The sequence below is a fragment of the Ictidomys tridecemlineatus genome, chromosome 12, assembly GCF_052094955.1.
Source record: "Ictidomys tridecemlineatus isolate mIctTri1 chromosome 12, mIctTri1.hap1, whole genome shotgun sequence".
Lineage (NCBI taxonomy): Eukaryota > Metazoa > Chordata > Mammalia > Rodentia > Sciuridae > Ictidomys > Ictidomys tridecemlineatus.
The window spans coordinates 37,150,268-37,171,917 of record NC_135488.1 but is presented as its reverse complement, the minus strand read 5'-3'; the positions used below and the strand labels follow the sequence as shown (position 1 = coordinate 37,171,917).

Below are 21,650 nucleotides of genomic sequence, written 5' to 3'. Positions count from 1 at the left end.
CTTCCCTCATTTCCTAGGTTCACAACTTCAGCAAACCAGTCTTAATTCTTCCTAATGAATCAGGATACATTTTTACCCTGGTTTTTATGCCATCCACATCATCCATGCACATAGATAACAACATTTTACTTATTACCAATGCTTCTAAATTTCATTTACCTGTGCGGGTTTACACAGGCTTTTTAGATGTAAGTATGTTATTGACCTTTAAAATATAAACTTCCCAGCTGTCTTTTGTGTTTTCAGATCTCATTAGGCATTTGTGTTGCATTCTCTTATGTTTTGCTATTATCTATGCTTTATAATTCCTTCCTAGTCAGTATAGAACAGTACAGTATGAGGAGTCTCCTCTGCCTTTATCCATGGAGGATGTGTTCCAAGACCCTCGGGGAATGCATGAAGCCAAGGATGGCATTGAATCCCATATTGTCATCCTTCAGTATCTGATGGGAGAGTGGTCCCAGAATCCCTTGAAGATAACAAAATTCACAGATGCTAAAGTCCCTTATGTAAAATGGCATAGTACTTGTGCAAAACCCATGAAGTCCCTGGGAGAGCCAGTTGTATATGATGAGTTTTCTTACATATATACACACACACAAACACACATGCATGTGGTTACATTTAATTTATAGATTAGATACAGTTAAGAGAGAGTGACAAGAATAACAAATAGTAAAATAGAATTTTTAAAACAATATGCTGTGATTAAAAGCATTATTTTGACATTTCAGATACACCAGCTTCTCCTGGTGTATCTGAAATGCTGCCATCACTGTTGTTGTCACCACCCTTGCACTTGGGTCTCTAAGTACAGTAAGGTCCTTGAAAACAGTCAGTGTAACACCAAAACAGTTGATTTAATAACCAGGACAGCAAAGTGACTAATAGACAGATCACATATACAGCATGGATACGCTGGACAGAGGGATCGCTCACACCCAGACAAGCCAGCACAGGATTTCATCGCACTACTTAGAATGGTACATAGTTGAAAACTTAGAAATTGTTTCTTTCTGGAATTTTTAAGAAATATTTTTGGATTACAATTGACTACTCTCTCCCCATAATATAGTTGATTCCTCTAGTCATAATGTCAACTTATATCTTTTCTGCATGCTGCTTTCTCTCAATTTTGCTTTTAAATCATTTTAATGGTAGGGATTCTAAAAAGGAACTAAATGGAAGAAAAATACTAGGTAGGAAACAATAATACAAGAAGGGCCAAGAGGTACATTTGTAGGGAAAAGATGACTAAAGTCAGGAAATACCAGGACAAAGGAAAGAAAAAGAGAGTAAAGAAAATAAGATGGTGAAGGCATAGCATCAGGAGAGCAGTGGAATAAAACAGAAGGACAGAACAGAGCTCTTCCAACACAGGAAACAGAACAAAAAAAATCAAAGCTGTCTGGACATAAGCAAGGAAAGAAAGAAGTCTAGATCAGAGGTGACACTGTTAGGAAAGATACAAGCAAAGGGGATCGTCCAGCAGCCTGTCCTCCCAGAAGTCAGTGGCCTCTGGGAGGACAGGCTGCTGGACGTTCCCCCTTTGTTTGAATATGATTCCTTCAGTGACTGTTGGAATGATTACCTACTTGTAGTCACAGTGCCTACTGAGACCACAGACTTTTTGCCTCGTCCCCAGGGGCTGCACTTGACCTCTCCTGGCCCTTGAGCTTCTGTATGTATATGTAGACACTGTAGTATGTCTTATACAGTCACTTCCTGTTGGTAACATTCTGTCGCATAATGGTGGTTTTGTGTTTAATCCAGTTTTTTAATTACTTTCCAGTACTTTGTATTGCCCCCCAAAATAGAAGAACGCTTCATAGATTTTGGAGTTCTGAGTGCTACAGAAGCAAGTAATATTTTATTTGCAATTATAAACAGCAATCCAATTGAGGTAAAAAAATTGTCTTTATTCTAAATCAGATTTAAGGATTTTATGCTTATGTTGAAATAATCACTTTCGTATTTTCTTTTTTAAGCTGGCTATAAAAAGTTGGCATATCATAGGAGATGGTTTGTCCATAGAACTTGTAGCTACAGAAAGAGGCAATAGAACTACAATAATTTCAAACCTTCCAGAATTGGAAAAATCCTCTTTATCAGACCAGTCATCAGTAAGTAAGCCTTCTTCTTATTTCCTTAAACTAAAGTGGATGTCTAAACCACAGATAAAGACCATTGCCATGTCACATACCTCAGCTAATAATTTTAGCATTGGTTATTTGACATTGAAAGGCCCTGGTAGGTAATCTGCTTCAGCCCTTCCCTGTTCTGATTAGGGCACTGAATCCCAAAGGGGTTGAGCTCTACCTTGTCATACAAACTTGTAGAGCAAGCAAAATTCATCTTTCTATAACACAGGTGTCATTACAGAAGACATCCTCATGGGTTCTAAACTAACCCTTTGTCAAATTTACTGGGGGAGAGTCCTGAATGTTGAAAGAGGTATCTTCAATTAGCAGTGTTTCTGCCCAGACTAGAAGGGAGTAGCTGTGAGGCAGACATTGTTTGGTCCCTCTGAGAATCTTCCCTTGACTTTTTTTCTGCATCATAAGCATGTGCAGCTCTAAACAAGAAAACCAGTCTCACCCTCACCACTGCTGAAAAGGGGATCTGGAGTTTGTGCCTATTGATAAAAGAATCAATAGAATCACCTTCTGTGAGAAGGAGCCTCAGGTACTTTATGTGCAGGCTGGAATAGAAGTTCTTGGGGCACTTTTACAAAAGGAAAGTTTAATGTCCTTATGCACAGAGTTGTTAACGAACTTCCCTGGGATGCCTTGGATTTGTGTTGATATGACCCAGTCTCAGCAGCTGTGAAGACATTGCAGAGCTGCATTCAGAACCTGAATCTGAATCCACCTCTGCCCTTCACTAATGTGATGGAAGGGCTCGTGGAAGGCTGGGTCCCTCTGCTCCGGCCCTCACTCCCTCTGGCCATAAAGGAACAGAGGTGCTGAAGGAGGAACTCTGAGCAAAAGGACCACACCCGCCCTGGGTGGCAGCCATGTCCTCAGTGGCCCATGCAATAAATGTGGTAGATGGACGTTAAAGGATGGGCGTTATTGTGGGGTGTTGTACAGGGAGGTCTGGCTGTGGTGTGACTCGTCGTCCAGTGTGACTGGTGTGTGTGAGGACTAGAGGTCAGCTGATTCCCCACAGCTTCCTGTCCACTTCCATAGAAACTTGAATTTGTAGGGCTAATGAGTGATGTCATTTTTACTACATGCAGGTAATATTAGCCTCAGGCTATTTTGCAGTCTTCAGAGTCAAACTTACTGCAAAAAAACTGGAAGGGATTCATGATGGAGCCATACAGATCACAACAGACTATGAGGTAAGGGTTTTGTGGGGGGTCGTGGCAGTGGGGATTCTCTGAATAATCCAGTCCCTTTTTATTTTCTTTGTTTATTTTTAACTCATGTAAAAAATATATTTATGAGACTTTTTATTTTTATAGAAACAGAACTAAATTTTACTCATAAAGTTTTATCAGTTTTGTATCTATAAAACTGAGCTTTTATACACACGACTGCCACCCAGGGCGGGTGTGGTCCTCTGGCTCAGAGCTCTTCCTTCAGCACCTCTGTTCCTATGTGGCCAGAGCTGGTGAGGGCTGGAGCAGAGGGACCCAGGCTTCCAGCAACCTTCTCAAAAACAGAGCTTTTCAGAATTATCTATAGAAGATTGATTTATTTGCTCCTAGTTTTCTAATGAAACCCAACGCTCATAACCAAAAAAGAAACTTTAGAAAAGTGTCCTTGACACCTGCAGAGTCGCTGATAGAGCCCAGCTTATGGTGGGCACAGGCACTGCCCCCAAGCCCACCAGACCCCTGAGCTGGAGAGTACCATTTCCTGCTACAGTCATAAATGTCTTCCTGTGTGACCTTCTCAAAACGGAGGGTAAAGTCAGGAAATATGTCTTCATTTGATTCCTCACATTAATATGTACAGGAGTCCTTCTCAGGCAAGAGACAAAAAGATGACTGGATTTTTAAATAAGATTCTTTGTGGGATTTATGTTGCATTCAGTGAAGGCTGGAGTGAATGTATTCCTGCTACACTTAGTTTTAATGTAACACTTAGAAGTTCTTTAGGAAGTCCAACACTGTTAAATCCAACCAGTTGCTACCCTGGTCCTTCTATGTGTTTTGTTTGTTTTTGTTTTTTGTGATGCTGGGGACTGAACCCAGGGCCTTGTGCATGCAAGGCAAGCACTCTACCACTGAGCTATATTCCTAGCCCTTTCTATGTGTTTTTAACACACACAACCCCTGCCTGAGAGAAATCTCATTGCAAAATAAACAGAATCGGCTATTTAATAAGTGATTTGCTGGGAATATTTCAAATTAATTACCTCTGAAAGTGAGAAATACATACTTGCCATTCATGGTAGAAATAAGTACTTTTCAGAATTAAGAAAATTGTTTGTTATACAGATGAAAATAAGAATTAACAGTGAATATCTTTGCCCAGCACTGTGGGGAACACATTCCAGCCACATGGGTAGCTGAGGCAGGAGGATTCAAGTTGGAGACCAGCCTAGGGAATACACAGTAACTCACTTGTGATCTGAATGGAGCATGAATTGGGGTTCTAAACCTAGAATGTTCAACTCTTTTTTTTTTTTTCTTTTTCTTTCTTTTTTTGTACTGAGGATTGAACCCTGGGTGTCCTACCACTGAGCTGCCTTTTAATTTTTATTTTGAGGCAGAGCCTCACTAAGTTGCCCAGGCTGGCATCTAACTTGCCACCCTCCTCCTGAGTAGCTGGGATTGCAGGCACACACCACTGCATTCAGTTGATATCTGTTTGTATATACAAAAAATAGAGAGCCACATAAACATGCTGGATTTTTATACATGTTACTTTAGGGGTACAATTAGACTTTTCTTTTTACAACTAATAATCTTCAAAATACTTGTATTTTGAAAAATCTGTCTTTATTCCTTCCCCGTTATGTAGTCTTGCTAATTATGTTTTCATTGAATTACTGGGTAGTAGATGGACATTTATTATATTTTATGGAGATTCAACATTATCCGGGGTTTTAATATTGGTTTTGAGCAGATCATTGCCAGTATAAGTTCCCAGAAGTTTTTTGTTGTTGTTGCCCCCAAAGCAATGCCGTGCTTGTCCAGCTCACCTTGACTTGCATGTGCTCACTGTGCTCTGCCTCTTCGCTCCACAGATCCTCACAATTCCTGTGAAGGCCGTGATTGCCGTGGGCTCCCTGACCTGCTTCCCGAAGCAGATGGTTCTTCCTCCATCCTTCCCAGTAAGACACTTAATTTACAGATTTGTTCTGGCTAATTTTTTTCCTTAGCCTTTACCTCTGTGTTTCTAGGACTCAGCAGTTGTTATAAGGTAAGAATGAACCAGATTCTTTAGAAAAGGAATAAGAAATGGTCCCTTCCTTCAAGAAGTGTTTAATCTATAAAGAGAAGTGGGCTCTCTTCAGGGATGCACGGCAGCGTTCCAAGGCTACCCTAAGAAAGATGGCAAGGAGAGGCTGACAGAGAAGTGCACGTCTGATCCCCAAGTGCTGTGGGACTGGCGTGGAGCGTCTGTCTGGAGTGGACGGGGTGGGAAGATCATGCACAGGCCAGGCCAGCCTTGCAGAGATGCAGAGGCAGTGCACTCTTTGTGGGTTCAGGCAGTGGTGGGTTGTCCAGCCTAGTGAGGATGGACAGAAAGGATGGAATGACATGTCAGAGCCACAGCATGAGAAGTAGGTGCATTTATGTGCAGGGAGTTTTGAGTAGAGGCTTAACATGGTCAAAGCTGAATTCTAAAGATTGTCTCTGAGGCAGAAGGAAACGCAGGATGCATGTGGAAGTTACTGTGGAGTGCCTCGGGCCGACCCAGAGCCTGGTTGGGTCCACAGGAAACGGGGTGCAGTGAATGAGGGCTAGGCAGAGGGGGGACGCCCTTTCCTGCCTCTGCCTGGACTGTTCCCGCTCCTCTTCCTTCAAACAACTGCATATCTTCATGAATTGGTTCCATTGTCGTCTCCATCTCCTTTCCAGAGGATTTCTCCTTCTTAAGCCATGACCTTTCAACTTTAATTTGAGCACTTTTTTAAAAAAAAAAATTTATTCTTTTTGGTCATACATGACAGTAGAGTATATTTCGATGTATCATACGTACATGGAGTGTAACTTCCCATTTCTGTGGCTGTATGTGATGTGCAGTTACACCGGTCATGCATTCATATAAGAACATAGGACAGTGTTCTGCTTTTAAAGGTACACTCTTGTTTCAGGAAGGCAGTTACAGATCAGTGCTGAAAAAATGAGGTCAGAATGTCACTAGGCACCATCCAAATAATTGCCAGACTTAATCAATTTAGCTTAATAAGAAATTGGGGGGCTGAGGCTGGCTCAGTAGTAGAGCACTTGCCTAGCACATGTGAGGCGCTGGGTTTGATCCTTAGCAGCACATAAAAATAAATAAACAAAATAAAGGTATAATCAATTTAAAATGTGTAATCAGTTTAAAAAATCATTTCTAACAACATTTTTGGTTTTCTTAATGCTAAAACAAAGGTATGGCCCACCTAGTTTTTATTCACCAGGAAGACTTTCTTCTGATTGCAAAGCCCAACAGAGTTGAAAGTTTCATCACAAATAAGTACAAATGCATAACTGTATATCCACATAAGCTGGCCTGTATGAATATGTTGTGTGATTGTGCACATGAAGTTGGACATTAGAGACCTACACACTAAAACCTCTATTTCTAAATTGAATCAGTATTATTTTTAGTTACTTTGTTAATTGTGATCATAATGTTTTATGTTTATTTACAGGTTTATAGGCTCAGGATTCCAAAGGCTCTTGAAGATTGTTTGACCCCTCTAGATAACGTTAGTTGTTCTACATGTGATCCTAGAATATTTTGGAATTCTCTCTTTTGTAGGAGACCTCATATTGTGCAGTAAATATTTCATTACCAGTTGGTCCTCCAAAGTGAGACTGACACCTCTAGGAAAGGAATGGGGGTCTGTGTTCCCCAAGACAGGCGCTACTTAAGGTAGATACTGCATGGATGAAGGAACAGAGTGGTGGAGAGGGAACAGGGGCCAGAGGAGGCACTTCAGGCCAGGTGGCCGAGCTGTGCCTGCTGTCCTGGTGCAGTCACACAGACAGGGCCGGGCGGGGCTGCTGGAGGAGTGAACCTAGAGAACAGGGAGAAGAAAAAAGGAAATACAGAAGATGGCACAGTCAATTTAGGACATCAGGGCAAGTGTAGAAGTGGCTCTTTCCTATGATGGGAGACGCAGAAGATATCGCAGAATCTCAGCTCTATATACAATGAAACCTAAATTCAAAATTTAGCTCCTTAAAAATATAAATGTTGAATTAACACATTTCAGTTTGGGTCTTAATTAAAACTTCACCTTCCTGTGATTCCACTTTGTACTGACTATATGTTGAATTCTTGACTTAATTATTATTTATCCAAAAGTACCTGTTCTCTCCTTCAATTACCTTCTCAGTCAGTCATCTCCTTAATCTTTGTGTAAATCCCAGGAGACTAAGGTGGTTCAGTGGCAGAGTACTTTGCCTGGCACACATGAGGCCCTAGCACCGCAAAAAAAAGTAAAAAAGAAAAAAATTAAAATCCCAGAAGAGGATAATTAGTTTAAAGGAGATCATGAAAAGGCCCGCAGGGGAGTAAAGAGGAAGTATCTGTATAAAATAAGGCATCAGTTTAGGGCTGTTCAGCTCAAGCTCTCAAAAGTCTTTAGATGGTCTCAGGACCAAATATTTGCTTGCAATTACAAATTAACATATTACCAGATTCTTTCAATCTCTTTGTCAGAGGAAGGATGGAAACAATACCTGAGTAAAAAAACATTTCAGAAAATTAGTGCTTAATACTTTATGTTTGGGTAGAATTACCAAGGGGAATTTTTGTCTGTTACCTGTTTGGATGCCCACTGCACCCCTGAGAGACGAGGAGAGCAGTTATCACCAGGGACTAAGGTTCTTCCCACCTCAGCCCACGGACCCTGCCCTCTGGGGTCCTTCTGGTGTGTTTTCTCACTAGCCTGGAAATGAGGAGTATTGGTCCCAGCGTCACCTTCACCCAACTCTTCAACGGCACATTCTTAACTTCTGTAGCCTTTTAATACTAAATTTTATAAAGTGCATTTGTCATTTTAGAGACTTCCTTAAATGGGTAGGAATCACATGCATCAAAAGATAAAATTCTGTGTTCACTAAAAGAAAATGTAAGATTGTAATATTCTTATTGAGGATTATTTAAATCATTTTTCATTTAAAATTTGGCACAAAATCATAACAAGAAACTTGCAGCTAGTAAGCATAGTCATTGATTTTTTTTTAGTAATTTAATCTATGTGCTGCTTTGATAAGATACATCATAACCTATTTTATAAGATCACCTGATTTATCTTTGATAGTTCAAGTAATGCTTTTATTTTATTTTTTTAAGACAGTCTTTTAAGAAAAAACTGTGTTTTTGTCTTGTTTGATTTTATGTTTTAGAATTCAGTTATTTGGGGGCAGCCCTGCCTTGATAGAAACAAGCCTTGCTTAACAAACTGAGAGTGCCTCTCCCTTAAAGCTACCTCGTTTGTACCTGGTTGGCTGTCTCAGTATGTCAGTTGCGTCTTGAATGTTTTCATGTTAATTCCTTCTACAGACTCCTCCTCTGAAGTGTGTTGGTAAAATGCTGTAAACACAGCAACAAAGTTTTGGGGGGTTTTGGTGGGGCGTTTGTTTTTGTTTTCCTCTCAATTACAAATTTAGAAAATATCAATTGATGAATGTCTTTTGGGCTATGGTTTCCTGGGAATATGCTTGTCAGCTCTAAAGTGTGTGATCTTGGAAAAGCACACCATACACAACTGAGTTTGGGTTTTCTTTTTTTTCTTTCTGCAGGGGAAAATAGTTCATCAAAGTTTAAATATTATGAATTCCTTCTCACAGAAGGTAAAGATACAACAAATACGATCTTTGTCAGAAGATGTGCGATTTTACTACAAACGATTACGGGGTAACAGGGAAGACTTGGAGCCAGGGAAAAAGTCAAAGGTTTGGAAACATTACATTTGAGAATTACCCCCGTGACTGTTTTGATATTGTGCCCCTCCATGGGTTGGGGACTCATGGTTCTCATATGCCTCTTTGTAGATTGCAAACATTTATTTTGATCCTGGACTGCAGTGTGGGGACCATTGCTACGTTGGCTTGCCTTTTCTATCCAAATGTAAGTTCCTTGCTCTTCCTCTGCTGCCTTCATCCCCCAAACAGACTCTTTTAATCAAAGCCTCCCTCTTTCAAAGTCCACCCCTGTGTTTGGCATATGGAAGCCTTTCCAGGGAAATGGACAGGTGGTGCAGTGTGGAGCGAGTCCTCATCACCTGTTTCCCTTGTAGCTGAACCCAAGGTGCAGCCCGGGGTGGCCATGCAGGAGGATGCGTGGGAGGCCGACTGGGATTCCCACCAGATTCTATTCAAAGCCTGGATGGGAATAAAGGAAAGTTCAGGCCACAGGTGAGTGGGGTTGCCACAGATTTACAGCATCTCAGCTGTAGATGCCACTGCATTTTTCTATGAGGTTACTTTACTTTATAGCTAAGAAAATATGCCTGATCTTCAGAAGGTTGTTAGTGAGACATCTTAAATTACCATTGCTCAGAAATGTACACACTATCTTATTTCTCCTTTCTCCTCTGCTGCCTTTATCCTCCAAACAGACTCTTTTAATCAAAGCCTTTCTCTTTCAAAGTCCACCCTTGTGTTTGGCACATGGAAGTCTTTCCAGGGAAGTGGACAGGCGGTGCAGTGTGGAGCTTTCTTAAAATTAAAAAAAAAAAATCTGAAATTGTCATTATGAGGGAGACTACCTTGTTCTCCTTAGACACAGTCATTTGCATAAGAAGAAAAAGGTTTTACCTGCCACTGGCCTGTGAAAGACAAAGAAAAACCCCTACCTTTACTCCCAGGGCAGGAGACCCAGTATGGATTTTATTCCTTGAGACCCAGTGTGTATTTTATTCCTTTCAAAGTGCTGGGCTATTGGGGAGGGCCCAAGTCAGATAGCTCTCCATGGTGTCTTTGGCAGGTAGAAAATATGCACATGACAGCCAGGAACGGTGGCACATGTCTATAATCCCAGAGACTTGGGAGGCTGAGGCGAGGGGATGAAAAGTTACAGACCAGCCTTGGCAACAGATCTTGTCTCAGAATTTTAAAAAATAAATAAATAGAACTGGGGATATAGCTCAGTAGTAGAGCACCACTGAATTCAATCCCCAGTTCTACAAAAAAGAAAAAAAATTTAAATATGCTAATGGAAAATTAGTACAGCATCTGAATTCAAAAGCAAAGATATAATTATTTGGTACTATAGAAATCAGATCTTTTCATATACTTGAGAAAAGCATTTGTCTATAATAATAAAATAATGAAAAATGCTCTTCTTAATTGGCTAATTTGAAATATATTTGTCAGAACATAGATATTTCAACTTAAGAGTAATATAAAGTTCTCAAACCATTACCAGTTGAATCTGAGGGTTTGATTTTCTAAACTACCTGCTGCAAAAAGCTTTTTTAAGTCAAAAGCTAGGGCTGGGGTTGTGGCTCAGCAGTAGAGGGCTCACCTAGCATGTGCAAGGCCTGGGTTCAATCCTCAGCACCACATAAAAATAAATAAAACAAAGGTAATGTGTCCAACTACAACTAAAAAATAAATATATAAAAAAAGAAAGCTAAATTTTTTACTTTAAAATAGTTAAAATGAGTAAAGGAGACTTCTGATAGATGGGCAAGGAGCTCACCAAAGCTGTCCTTTGTAGCCTGTTTCTCCACAGGCTTGTGAAGTGCACGGGGCTTCAAATCTCAACACCAGTTATGAATGAATGACTCACCATGCTGGCCTGGGCTCAGCAGCCCCAGGGACCTCTCCACGTGACCAGCAAATGCTGGCCTTGCCTGCCATGTGCTCCCTGCTCCTGCCTTTGTGTTCCCTCATCACTGTGTGTGTTAGAGAATGTCTTCTAGGGTTCTTATGAAGCCTATCTCTTAGCAGTGTCCAACGATACCAGTTTGATAGCATTGGATTTAAATGAGCTCCAGTATTTGGTCCCAGGGTTGTAACCCCAGTTATAATTAGTTCTAAGTTCTGGACAGTTGGCTTATAAACACTCATAAGTAGGGAATTATTCAAATGAGGGTCTGAACGTTACTCAGAACCCTCACATTTTTCTTCTTCGACTGACATTTTCATTACATGTGAGGATTTTGTTTGGGTTTATCTCAAGGGCCAAAAGAATCCCATGCCAAGCAATGCACTGCTGTCTCATTAGTTCTGCTGAAGATATTCCTAGCACCTGGCTATGGTGTCCAGATCTTTCCCCCAGGCATAGATCCTTTAGGGTTCCATCACATCATATACTACCTTTATGTGCTTGTCTTCTCTATATGTTGTCTAATGCTGTCCGGCTTTTTACTGAATTTATAAGTAAAAAAGATTTTTCAAGCTTTACACAGGTTACACTAACACTATTAGAACTGTTCCTAAGATTTGTCAACCTTGACACGCTCAGTGTAAAGTACAGATGATCGCTGTGTGTCAAAACAGACATCATTCTGTGGCATTAAAAACTTGGTAAGCCAGCATAGTAGCGCATGCCTTTAATCCCAGCAGCTCGGTAGGCTGAGGCAGGAGGATCATGAGTCAAAGCCAGCCTCAGCAAAAGCAAGGTGCTAAGCAACTCAGTGAGACCCTGTCTCTAAATAAAATACAAAATAGGGCTGAAGATGTGGCTCAGTAGTTGAGTTCCTCTGCCTGAGTTCAATCCCCAGTACCCCCACCCCTCCAAAAACAAACAAAAAACTTGCTAAAATGTAAGAGCAGATAAACCTGTATATTTTGGAGTCATCCAGAACAAATTTTCTTAAGTACACAAGTCTTGTAGAGTTTCTTATGTTCAGAAAACTCACATATTTCATTGTGATACAGTGACCTACGAATTGTTTTTCTAGATTGAGTGCTATATTTGAAGTAAATACAGACCTTCAAAAAAATATAATATCAAAAATCACTGCCGAGCTCTCCTGGCCTTCCATACTTAGCTCCCCCCGGCACTTGAAGTTCCCGCTCACCAATACAAACTGCTCTTCAGTAAGTATTCCAGGTGACTTTGAGTTTTATAAATGTGCACTAGTATTGTAAAGTAGTCACTCTTAACCTGAAAACCCAGTTGTGTATTTCTGGAATGGATATTGCAAAGTTTAGCAGTTCAGAGGAGTGTCTGGTGAGAAATTGTGGATGCAGGGTAGAGGGTGCCAGGCCCTGGGCTCTGCCACCAATAGTGACCTACTCACCATGAGAAGGCAGTAAGCTCATCACTGCTATAAGAACTAATAATATAATTTTATTCTTGATGTAGAAACCTTTCATCTAATGTTTCATTGCTTTGTTTAAGGAAGAAGAGATTACCTTAGAAAATCCTGCAGATGTTCCTGTCTATGTTCAGGTTATTCCTCTGGCTTTATATTCCAACCCTTCAGTCTTTGTAGATAAATTAGTCTCAAGGTAAGCATTGCTTTAAATGTCAAATGTTTCTACATGGTATTATATAGAAATTAACTAAAACTTCATTGCGTCTTTATTCAGATTAATTAAAACTATATTGTAGCTCATACTGCTAGAATAGATTTAACTTAGATTCTGGATCTGTAAAGTTGAGAGAGGGTTCTTGGGAGAGGAGTTGATATTGCATTAAGCATCTAGAAAAGCTTTCAGTCTCAGGCAGTGTGAATCTTCCCTCCTGACAAATTTGTGAAGTGAAAGCAGCTAGAACCTTTGAAACATTTTTATTGTAAAACATGAACAGATTAATTACAAGATGCAGTCTTTAACATTTTGGGATCAATTGTAAACTTTATCCCCAAACCTACTGAAAGATAATTAGCAAATAAAACACAGACTTGATCAGTATTCCACAATCCCCTTAATTTTGAAGCTGTTTATGAGGATGTCTTTATACATTTTTTATTTCAGGTTTAACTTGAGTAAGACAGCAAAGATAGATTTGAGAACACTAGAATTTCAAGTCTACAGAAACACTGTAAGTATCCAGAGGCCTGCTATGGCATAGTGTCAGTGCAAATGTGAAAGAAACCTGTGGCCACCTTCCAGGGTAGCTGAAGGGGAGTTACTGAAGAAGTCAGAACAGCCCGATGATTATGTTAAAGGATGAGAAACTGGAAAGAGTGGGTGGGATTTAGATGAAGGTAAGGCCTATACTGAGCAGAAGGTTCCTTTTCATGAGCATTAAACAACAAACCCCTGAAGGTTTGTCATAGTAGCTACCAGAAGTTCTAAGACTGCATATACAGATGAAGCATAATGTATTTTGATTAAGCATCAAAATATTGAGCTTGGTCATTTATATTTTCTTCTGGCTGCTTTCTAATAAGATTGCAAGCTCCCTGAATTCACGACCTGTGGCTGGCTGTATCTGTGCTTGGCACGGGTATCCACGGCTTTTGCTCAGTAGGTCATCTTGAATAAATAAGCCCACACATAAACCGGCTTGTTCTAGGAACCAGGCTGTTTTTTCTCATCCAGCTTGGATGCCCACGAACCATCCTTGCTGTGGAGGAAGACAGCACTGGGGGCCACGGCTCCTGCAGAGTGGCGGCCACCTCTTGGCCTCCAGAACCTTTGTCCTTACCATCATCATTCATCACAACTGCAGATTAGGAATTGCTCATTAGCTTTGTCAAATCAGACATCTTGTAGCATAGCTTAATGGCTGAACCCCTAGACTGATGTTCAGACAGTCATGTATTCTAGTTTTGGACATTTGTCTTGGAATATTTTTGTACTTTGCTTTTCTCGCCTGTAAAATGTAAGTGTGACCAACTATTATTGGAGGTTATCAAGAAGAATAACCAGAACTTTGTTTCCTCTGCTTTTAAAAGGAGAAAATACACAATAAGAAGTAAATGAGCTAATATTCATCTTTTTTTTAAAAAATTGCATACAAGTAGTATTTGGAAAAACAAATGAATACTCTCTAGACCTCAAAAATTTGTTCTAAGGAAATTCTAGGGGAGATCCTGAGAAGAGCTTAGAATAAATTCTATCCCTGTTTTTTACACTGCTGTGGAATTGTGTTCTCAAAATATTTGGTCTTGCAACTCCCTTATACTCCTAAAATTATTAAAGAGGCTAGAGAGGTTTCTTTTTCATGAATTAAATATTTTAATATTTTATCATATTAGAAATTAAAACTGGGAAATCTTTGGAAGATTGATTTCATTCATTTAAAATAACAAACCTATTCCATTTAACATAGATAACATGAAAATGTTGTCGATGTTAACATTATTTTTAAAAATTTGGTTTGCAAGAAGGGGTTGTTTAACATTTTGCAAATCTCAGTAATGGCTCTCTGATTTAACAAACAAGTAGATTCTCTTATCTGCTTCATTCAGTGTCATGATGCATGGTTTTGTTGAAGGGTGTGATAAAAATATACCTAATCCAGGCGCAGTGGCACATGCCTGTAATCCCAGCAGTTTGTGAGGCTGAGGCAGGAGCCTCACAAGTTCGAGGCCAGCCTCAGCAACCTAGCAAGGCCCTACACAACTTGTGGAGACCCTGTCAAAATTTTTTAAAAAGGGCTGGGGATATGACTCAGCGATAGCCAAGTGTTGCCAGCCCTTCTCTTAGAAGTTGTAAACTTGATCTTAAAAATCAGAAATGTGTCTTTATGTGTGAAGTATGGGTTCTTTAATTTTTTTAAAAAATGTTTCTTAACTATTTATTACTGGCCATCAAAGCGTAATATTTTAGATACTAAATTAAGCTACACTTTTTAAAAAGTTTCAAATCGAGTGTTTATAAAGTAGCAACTATGTGCCTAGTTTTCAAAATAAAATTCAAGGAAAGATTGATACAAATTGGCAATATGGTTGCAAATAAAACATTTGCTGCAACCTGAAGCCTCTGCAGTTGGTTCCCATCAAAGGAAGGAGTGACGGCAGTGACCGGGGCAGCACTGCGAGGGTCTGGGGTGCCAATCGTCATTGTGCTTGTTTGCTTTGTGCTGACGCATTCAGCTATTCATCTTAGTTCTGTGTCCTTTTCTATGATGTGTTGTATTTAAGACTAAAGATATCTATATGCGAGAATAAATGCCTCACACAAACATGAGGACTCGGGTGGCCTGGGAGCAAAGCCCATTTTGGGGTTCACACAGAATGTGAAGGCCATCACTGGCTCCTCATCCCTGAGTGCAGCTGACCAGTGCCTAAATTGTGAAGGGCACAGCCATAATCAGTTTGAGGAACTACTGTGCTCTAGACAGGGTAAGGGAAAAACATTTTCCAGAAAATATCTTAATGACTCCTATTGTTTACCCACTGATTCAAGGCTCATCCACTGCAGAGTTCAACGGGATTTACCGAGGGCCTCTCTCGACATTTAATTTTAAACCTAATTTTAAAACCTGGAGAAAAGAAATCTGTCAAAGTAAAATTTACTCCAATTCACAACAGAACTGTTTCTTCACTAATCATAGTGAGGTAGGTTCCGTCGTCTGGATATGGATTGATTTTTAGTATTTACATCAAAGTCCTTATGTTTATCCTTCAGAAATGTGAGTAGTATGTTACTGAAGTATCATGTGTGATTCTTAAGAATAACAAACTTTTGATTTTCTCTAAGTATTTAAAATTTTACACCATTAAAATTCAGTGTATAAATTTGTATGTCATGGGTTACAACATAACTATAGAAATTGTTGATCAAAAGATTGTGCAGATTTAGTGGGAGAAAAAAATTGTGATTTTTGTTCTTGTCTAGAAATAACCTGACTGTGATGGATGCTGTGATGGTCCAGGGACAAGGAACAACTGAGAACTTGAGGGTGGCAGGCAAGCTTCCAGGCCCAGGAAGCTCCTTACGCTTCAAAATCACAGAAGCATTGTTAAAAGATTGTACAGACAGTGAGTATTCCCGACAGTGCCGAGGGCTCAGATTGCAGCACACACTTTGAACAGCAATAATTCCAGGAGTAAGGACAGACCCTCCAGTGCACACCTGTGTATAGGAAAGGTGCTCAAGCCATTGAGGAAGGCCTGCGTCTTACATTCAGTCTTGTTGATTTGGATCTTAAAAGACTTAAAGTATCAATACTCATTACATACCTTAGATCATTCACTCTTAAGGGTAAAAAGTAAAGTATAATAAAACTTTTGCCATCTAAAATAACATAGAAAAGTGGAGTGCTTTCCGACGAGACCTGAGCACTGGCTGGTCTCCTTGGCGTGTGGGATACAGTTGTAGTTCATGAAGAATGTGCTTATCCTTTGCACTGGGAGCCTGTAATAGCAACATTTATCTTCACTTCTGATTTTTTTCCTTTAGATTTAAAACTAAGAGAACCAAATTTCACATTGAAAAGAACATTTAAAGTAGAGAATACAGGACAACTTCAAGTCCACGTAGAAACCATTGAAATCAGTGGATATTCATGTGAAGGATATGGCTTTAAAGTTGTTAATTGTCAAGAGTTTGCACTAAGTGCCAATGCCTCAAAGGACATAATCATATTGTAAGTGTTTTCTTATAAGGTGCAGTATAATGAATCACTAACTTCTGTCTTTTTATACTAGAGTCAGATACTGCAAAGAAAGATATTTTTGTATTTATAGATAATAAAAGGTCTTTATCCACAATTATTCATTTGATTTTTTTTCCACTTAATCTTCAGCTAAGGTATTTCTTTATATCTTTGTTTTCAAAGTAGTAAAACTTCCTCTGTATCCCAGGTGAATCAGATAATCTTAGAAACCAACTTCAGAATTATTTAGCATACGATGCTGGGATGAGTTCAGTGTCCCAGTCGCAGAACAGAGACTTGGACCATATGTGTATAGTTTTAACTTGCAGACTAAGAATGGGCAATCCTTAATTTAGAAGACCATTTTAATGCCTGATCAGTAAGAATTGTAGTTTTTTGTTGTTGTTTTTGTTTTTGGTACCGGGAATTGAACCCAGAGGTGCTTAACCACATCCCCAGCTCTTTTTAAGTTATATTTTGAAACAGGGTCTTGCAAAGTTGCTTAGGGTTGCTGAGGCTGGCTTTGAACTTGGGATCCTCCTGCCTCAGTCTCTTAAGCTGCTGGGATTACAGGCATGTAGCACCGTGCCCAGCTTTGCAGCATATTTTAACAATTAATTGATAACTAACTTGTTATAAACTCTGACCCCTTAATTGAATAATAATTTCAAGCCCTTCTGTGATGCTTACTTAATAAGTGGCTAAATTACTACATGTGAGGCTTAATTCTTGAACGAAAAGTACAATGAGGTAATGAAACACCTATCCTCAAGGTACGCTCAGGTAACAAAAAATAAGATGATTGTGACAGCAAACTGAGCTGCAGGCAATGAGGAACGGTCTCCAGTTCTAGGGTGGGTTTTTGTTTTGTTCAAAGCATTATTGGGAATGCAGCTTAGATAAAGAAGAGGAAAGGCAAAGAAGCTCAGACACACTTCCTGAATTAATGTCTGAGAAGATGGTTATTGTTCTTTTTTTTACGTAATTCCTCAAAATTATCCACAGAATGCAATTGTTCCTGTTGTTAACCTCCTAAGTACCACCCTTAGATTCTGTGCTGAGCCTTTAGGGTTCATGGGGCTGTTGTCAGCTTGAACTGCTGTGCTCTGTTGTTTTTTAACTCGGCCTCACTGCCATCCTCTGTTTTAGGTTTACTCCTGATTTCACGGCTTCTAGAGTGATTCGTGAACTGAAGTTTGTGACAACCAGTGGCTCTGAGTTTGTATTTGTGTTAAATGCGTCCCTCCCGTACCACATGTTAGCAACCTGTGCAGAGGCCCTCCCCAGGCCCAACTGGGAGCTGGCTCTGTACATCATCATCTCAGGAATAATGAGGTACTGTGTCTTCTTTTGAGGTTGGATTTCATTCATCGATGGACACAACTTATCAGGTCCCTGCTGTGTGCTGGTCACTGTTCTGAGAGCTAGGATGTGCTGCCAGCAAACACAGCTCTGCCCTTGCCACACTGCCATACCAGAAGGAGCAGTTAGAGCTCAGCCATCCTCAGTGGCATGTATAAGCATTTACCTTTGAAAGTGGAGAATCAAATTAAGTACCTGTTGATTTCTTTAAAAAAATTCATAATTTGCCAGGTACTTGCTAGATTTGGGTATATATACTTAATTATATGCTTAAGCAACATAAAACTGATTATAAATATTTTTAAGTCCCCAGCATCCCATTTTTTTAACAACATATTTCTTTGTATATTTTTGAGAATCAGATATCCTCTCCCAAACTAGTTTACATAGTTACATTGCACAAAGGGGAAAAGTTGGCCCAGACAGTTGTAACTCAGATTTTTTTTTTTCAATAAAAGAAAAATTATCCTTCAGGTATCCATTCTGATACAAATAATTATTTCCTCCATGTAAAATTATTTCACTCCATATAAAATTGCCATTTATAAAAATTTGCGTGCACATTTTTATCCATGACCTTTGGTTTGGGCCTTGCCCATTAAGGATTGCTACCAACAGCTTTGTTTTTATATCATACTACACCATACCAAAAACTGTTTAACAGCTAATTTTTTTCTCTTGCACTAACAATCCATCCTCCTATCCACCTCCTGTACCCTGCAGCGCACTGTTTCTCTTGGTAATTGGAACAGCCTATTTGGAAGCTCAAGGAATTTGGGAGCCATTTCGACGGCGACTATCCTTTGAGGCCTCAAACCCACCCTTTGATGTGGGAAGGCCATTTGACCTCAGGAGAATCGTTGGTATTTCATCTGAAGGAAAGTATGTCACACACTGGCAATCAATTCTCTAGTGGGCATGGATTTGGCTGATATGATTACAAGAAAAACTAAACAATGTCTTCCTTTCTGTTTGGGAGGAACAAAACCTTACTTCTAATTACTTAAAACCCTGGTTGCCTTTGGTTACTAAGCGTTCATCCCAGAAGCCATGTCTTTATCACATTGGTTAAGGTTCAGGTACCCTCTGATCACTGACTTTTCACATAAAGTAGAACCTAGAAAGTTGTGGGAATTGTCCCTCGCTTGATGTTTTTTTCCCTTAGTTTCTATTTGTGGTGTCTGTTGTGATGGAATAAGTTATTTTAATATTAGATTTTGTAGGTGACGCTTTGCTGATCTGCAGTGGTCCTTTTTGCAGCTTGAATACACTCAGCTGTGACCCCAGTCACAGTAGGGGGTTCTGTGGAGCAGGAGGCTCGTCTTCACGGCCTGGTGCAGGGAATCACAAGCACTGTGGCTCGTCAATGCACCCACACGGCGGCCACAGCAACAGAAACTCAGCTGACGTGGAAAACGTCAGAGCCAAAAGCAATTCAAGTACCTCGAGCAGGACTTCTGCACAAGCAGCCTCCTCACAGTCGGCAAGCAAGACAAGCCCCCTTGTCTTCGAGGCACACGCAGCGCCCCAGGGTCACACAGCAGGCAGAAGGTCCAAAGGGGCAAAGCAGAACCAGCACAGTGGGCAGCACCACAGCCACAGCCCCCTGGAGCAGCATGCGCAGCCTCCAGCACCGCCAGTGCCTCAGCACCAGGAGCCGCAGCCTGAGCGGCTGTCTCCCGCCCCCCTCGCACACCCCACCCACCCAGAACGTGCCAGCAGCACAAGGCACAGCTCGGAGGACTCGGACATCACCAGTCTCATAGAAGCCATGGACAAAGACTTCGAGCACCATGACTCCCCACCCCTAGAAGTGTTTACAGAGCAGCCGCCATCACCATTGTCAAAAAGCAAAGGTAATCAGTCATCTGTCCCCACGGTCAGAGGAGCAAGGCATGTGAGGGGAAGCCAGGGCAGTCAGGAGGTATCCTGGTGGGGTCCACATGAGCAGCTCCCCTTGCAGGTGCTCTCTGACTCAGGTTTCTCTCTGGGACGGTGTAAGCTATAACATATCACAGTGCAGATGGAGGTGTTCATTTGTTAAGAAAGATAGCTTTATATAGCTTAGATTCCATCTCAGAAATTTCTTGAACATCTGCTACTTTCCTTTTCAGCTACCTGTGATTGTTATATTGCTATGATAGATTAATTTTTTTGTTAAAATCATTTAAACACAGTGATAAATGAAGATGATCTGTCTTATAACTCAAAAAATAGGATTTTCACTCTACTTTAGAGCAAGGGTTGGCAAAATCGGCCCATGGGCCAAATCACCATGTTTTTACAAAGTTTTACTGGAATTTAGCCTTAGTCATTGTTTGCATATTATCTGTGGCTGCTTTCTTGCTCCAGCAGCAGAATCGCTGCAGGGACAGTCTGGCCCACACTGCTGAAAACCAACCATCTCGCCTGGCATAGAGCAAGTTTGCCAAGCCCTGCTATAGAGTTCCGCATACTATCTTGGCTGCCTGTTTCAAGGGAACAGATTACCCTGAAACCTAGTGACCTAAACCACCAGAATTTTCTTCTCTTGGTTCCTCTGGGTTAGGAGTCTAGGTGTAGCTAGCTGGGTCCTCTGGCTGTCTCAGCCTTCAATCAAAGTGTCGGCCGAGGTTAAAAATCACCTTAAGATTCCCCTGAAGTTGCTTCCAGGCTCATGTAGGGGGTTGATGGCAGTATTCACTTATTCCCAGGCACAAGACACTTCTCCCAGTAGGACTAAGGGCCCCGGTTCCTTGCTGGTTATGGCCAGAAGCCTGAGGTGGTTCCTCCAAAGGGCAGCTCAACCAAATGAGAATCAAAAGGACAGGAAAGGACAAAGGTTAGCAGCTTGGAAGCCGGTAATGTTGGGAGTGACACCCCAACAGTTCTGTAGTTTTTCAGATTATTGGACATGTGGTCCAGCCCATTCTCTAAGAGACAGCCCATACTCATATTGTACCAGGGCAGAAGTACTAGGAGGTGGGATGGAAGCCATCTTGGAAGTTCTCGTGCCACTCAGATAGGTGGGCCAAGCCAGACTTTTACAACCAAAATGAAGAAAACCTATCAGTGACCTCTACTTGTATTTCAACTTTATCCCTTTACAGCATGAACTGTGCATCTTCCTTCCTCTTTGGAGGCAGCCGTGCTAATACTATATTACCCCAACTATATTTAAGTTCCTCCTCGCTGGTTCACCAAGGAGTTTTTGCCTTTGTTTGCACAGGAACAGGAACCTTCGTGGCCCTAAGAGGTGGGGAGAAACCTGACATTCAGTGTCTAGGAGTTTTCATTTACAGAACATCTTAGTCCCAGTCATGTGAAGACTGGCTATATTGAAATTCCATGCATTTGTGTTTGTTAAACAGTAAAATGTTCCCTTGAACATTATTAAGTTCTACAGAAACCAATCCTTCCTTCTTTCCTTTCTTTCTTTATTTTTTTTTAATTAGTGCAAGGAATTGAACCCAAGGATGTTTAACTACTGAATCACATCCTCAGCCTCCCCCCTTTTTTAATATATACATATTTTTTATTATTTTTTTAGTTGTAGGTGGACACACAATGCCTACATTTTTGTTTATTTATTTATTTTTATGTGGTGCTGAGGATCAAACCCAGTGCCCCGCCTGCACTAGGCAAGCGCTTTACCACTGAGCCACAACCCCAGCCTGATAT

General features: G+C 40.6%; 1 protein-coding gene across 3 annotated transcripts in view; it reads left to right on the top strand.

Moving 5' to 3' along the window:
• Window positions 1-21,650, top strand: part of Tmem131 (transmembrane protein 131) — a 159,562-nt gene that overhangs the window by 117,340 nt on the left and 20,572 nt on the right. For all 3 annotated transcript variants that reach the window (XM_078028503.1, XM_005339599.4, XM_078028504.1), the window contains 17 exons: window positions 18-188; window positions 1,793-1,903; window positions 1,989-2,123; window positions 3,242-3,346; window positions 5,203-5,289; window positions 8,924-9,076; window positions 9,176-9,251; window positions 9,421-9,538; window positions 12,034-12,172; window positions 12,477-12,586; window positions 13,055-13,121; window positions 15,437-15,588; window positions 15,869-16,011; window positions 16,433-16,619; window positions 17,778-17,963; window positions 18,714-18,872; window positions 19,251-19,846. In XM_078028503.1, the coding sequence (XP_077884629.1) occupies window positions 18-188; window positions 1,793-1,903; window positions 1,989-2,123; window positions 3,242-3,346; window positions 5,203-5,289; window positions 8,924-9,076; window positions 9,176-9,251; window positions 9,421-9,538; window positions 12,034-12,172; window positions 12,477-12,586; window positions 13,055-13,121; window positions 15,437-15,588; window positions 15,869-16,011; window positions 16,433-16,619; window positions 17,778-17,963; window positions 18,714-18,872; window positions 19,251-19,846 (2,695 nt within the window). The remainder of the gene's footprint in view (window positions 1-17; window positions 189-1,792; window positions 1,904-1,988; window positions 2,124-3,241; window positions 3,347-5,202; window positions 5,290-8,923; window positions 9,077-9,175; window positions 9,252-9,420; window positions 9,539-12,033; window positions 12,173-12,476; window positions 12,587-13,054; window positions 13,122-15,436; window positions 15,589-15,868; window positions 16,012-16,432; window positions 16,620-17,777; window positions 17,964-18,713; window positions 18,873-19,250; window positions 19,847-21,650) is intronic.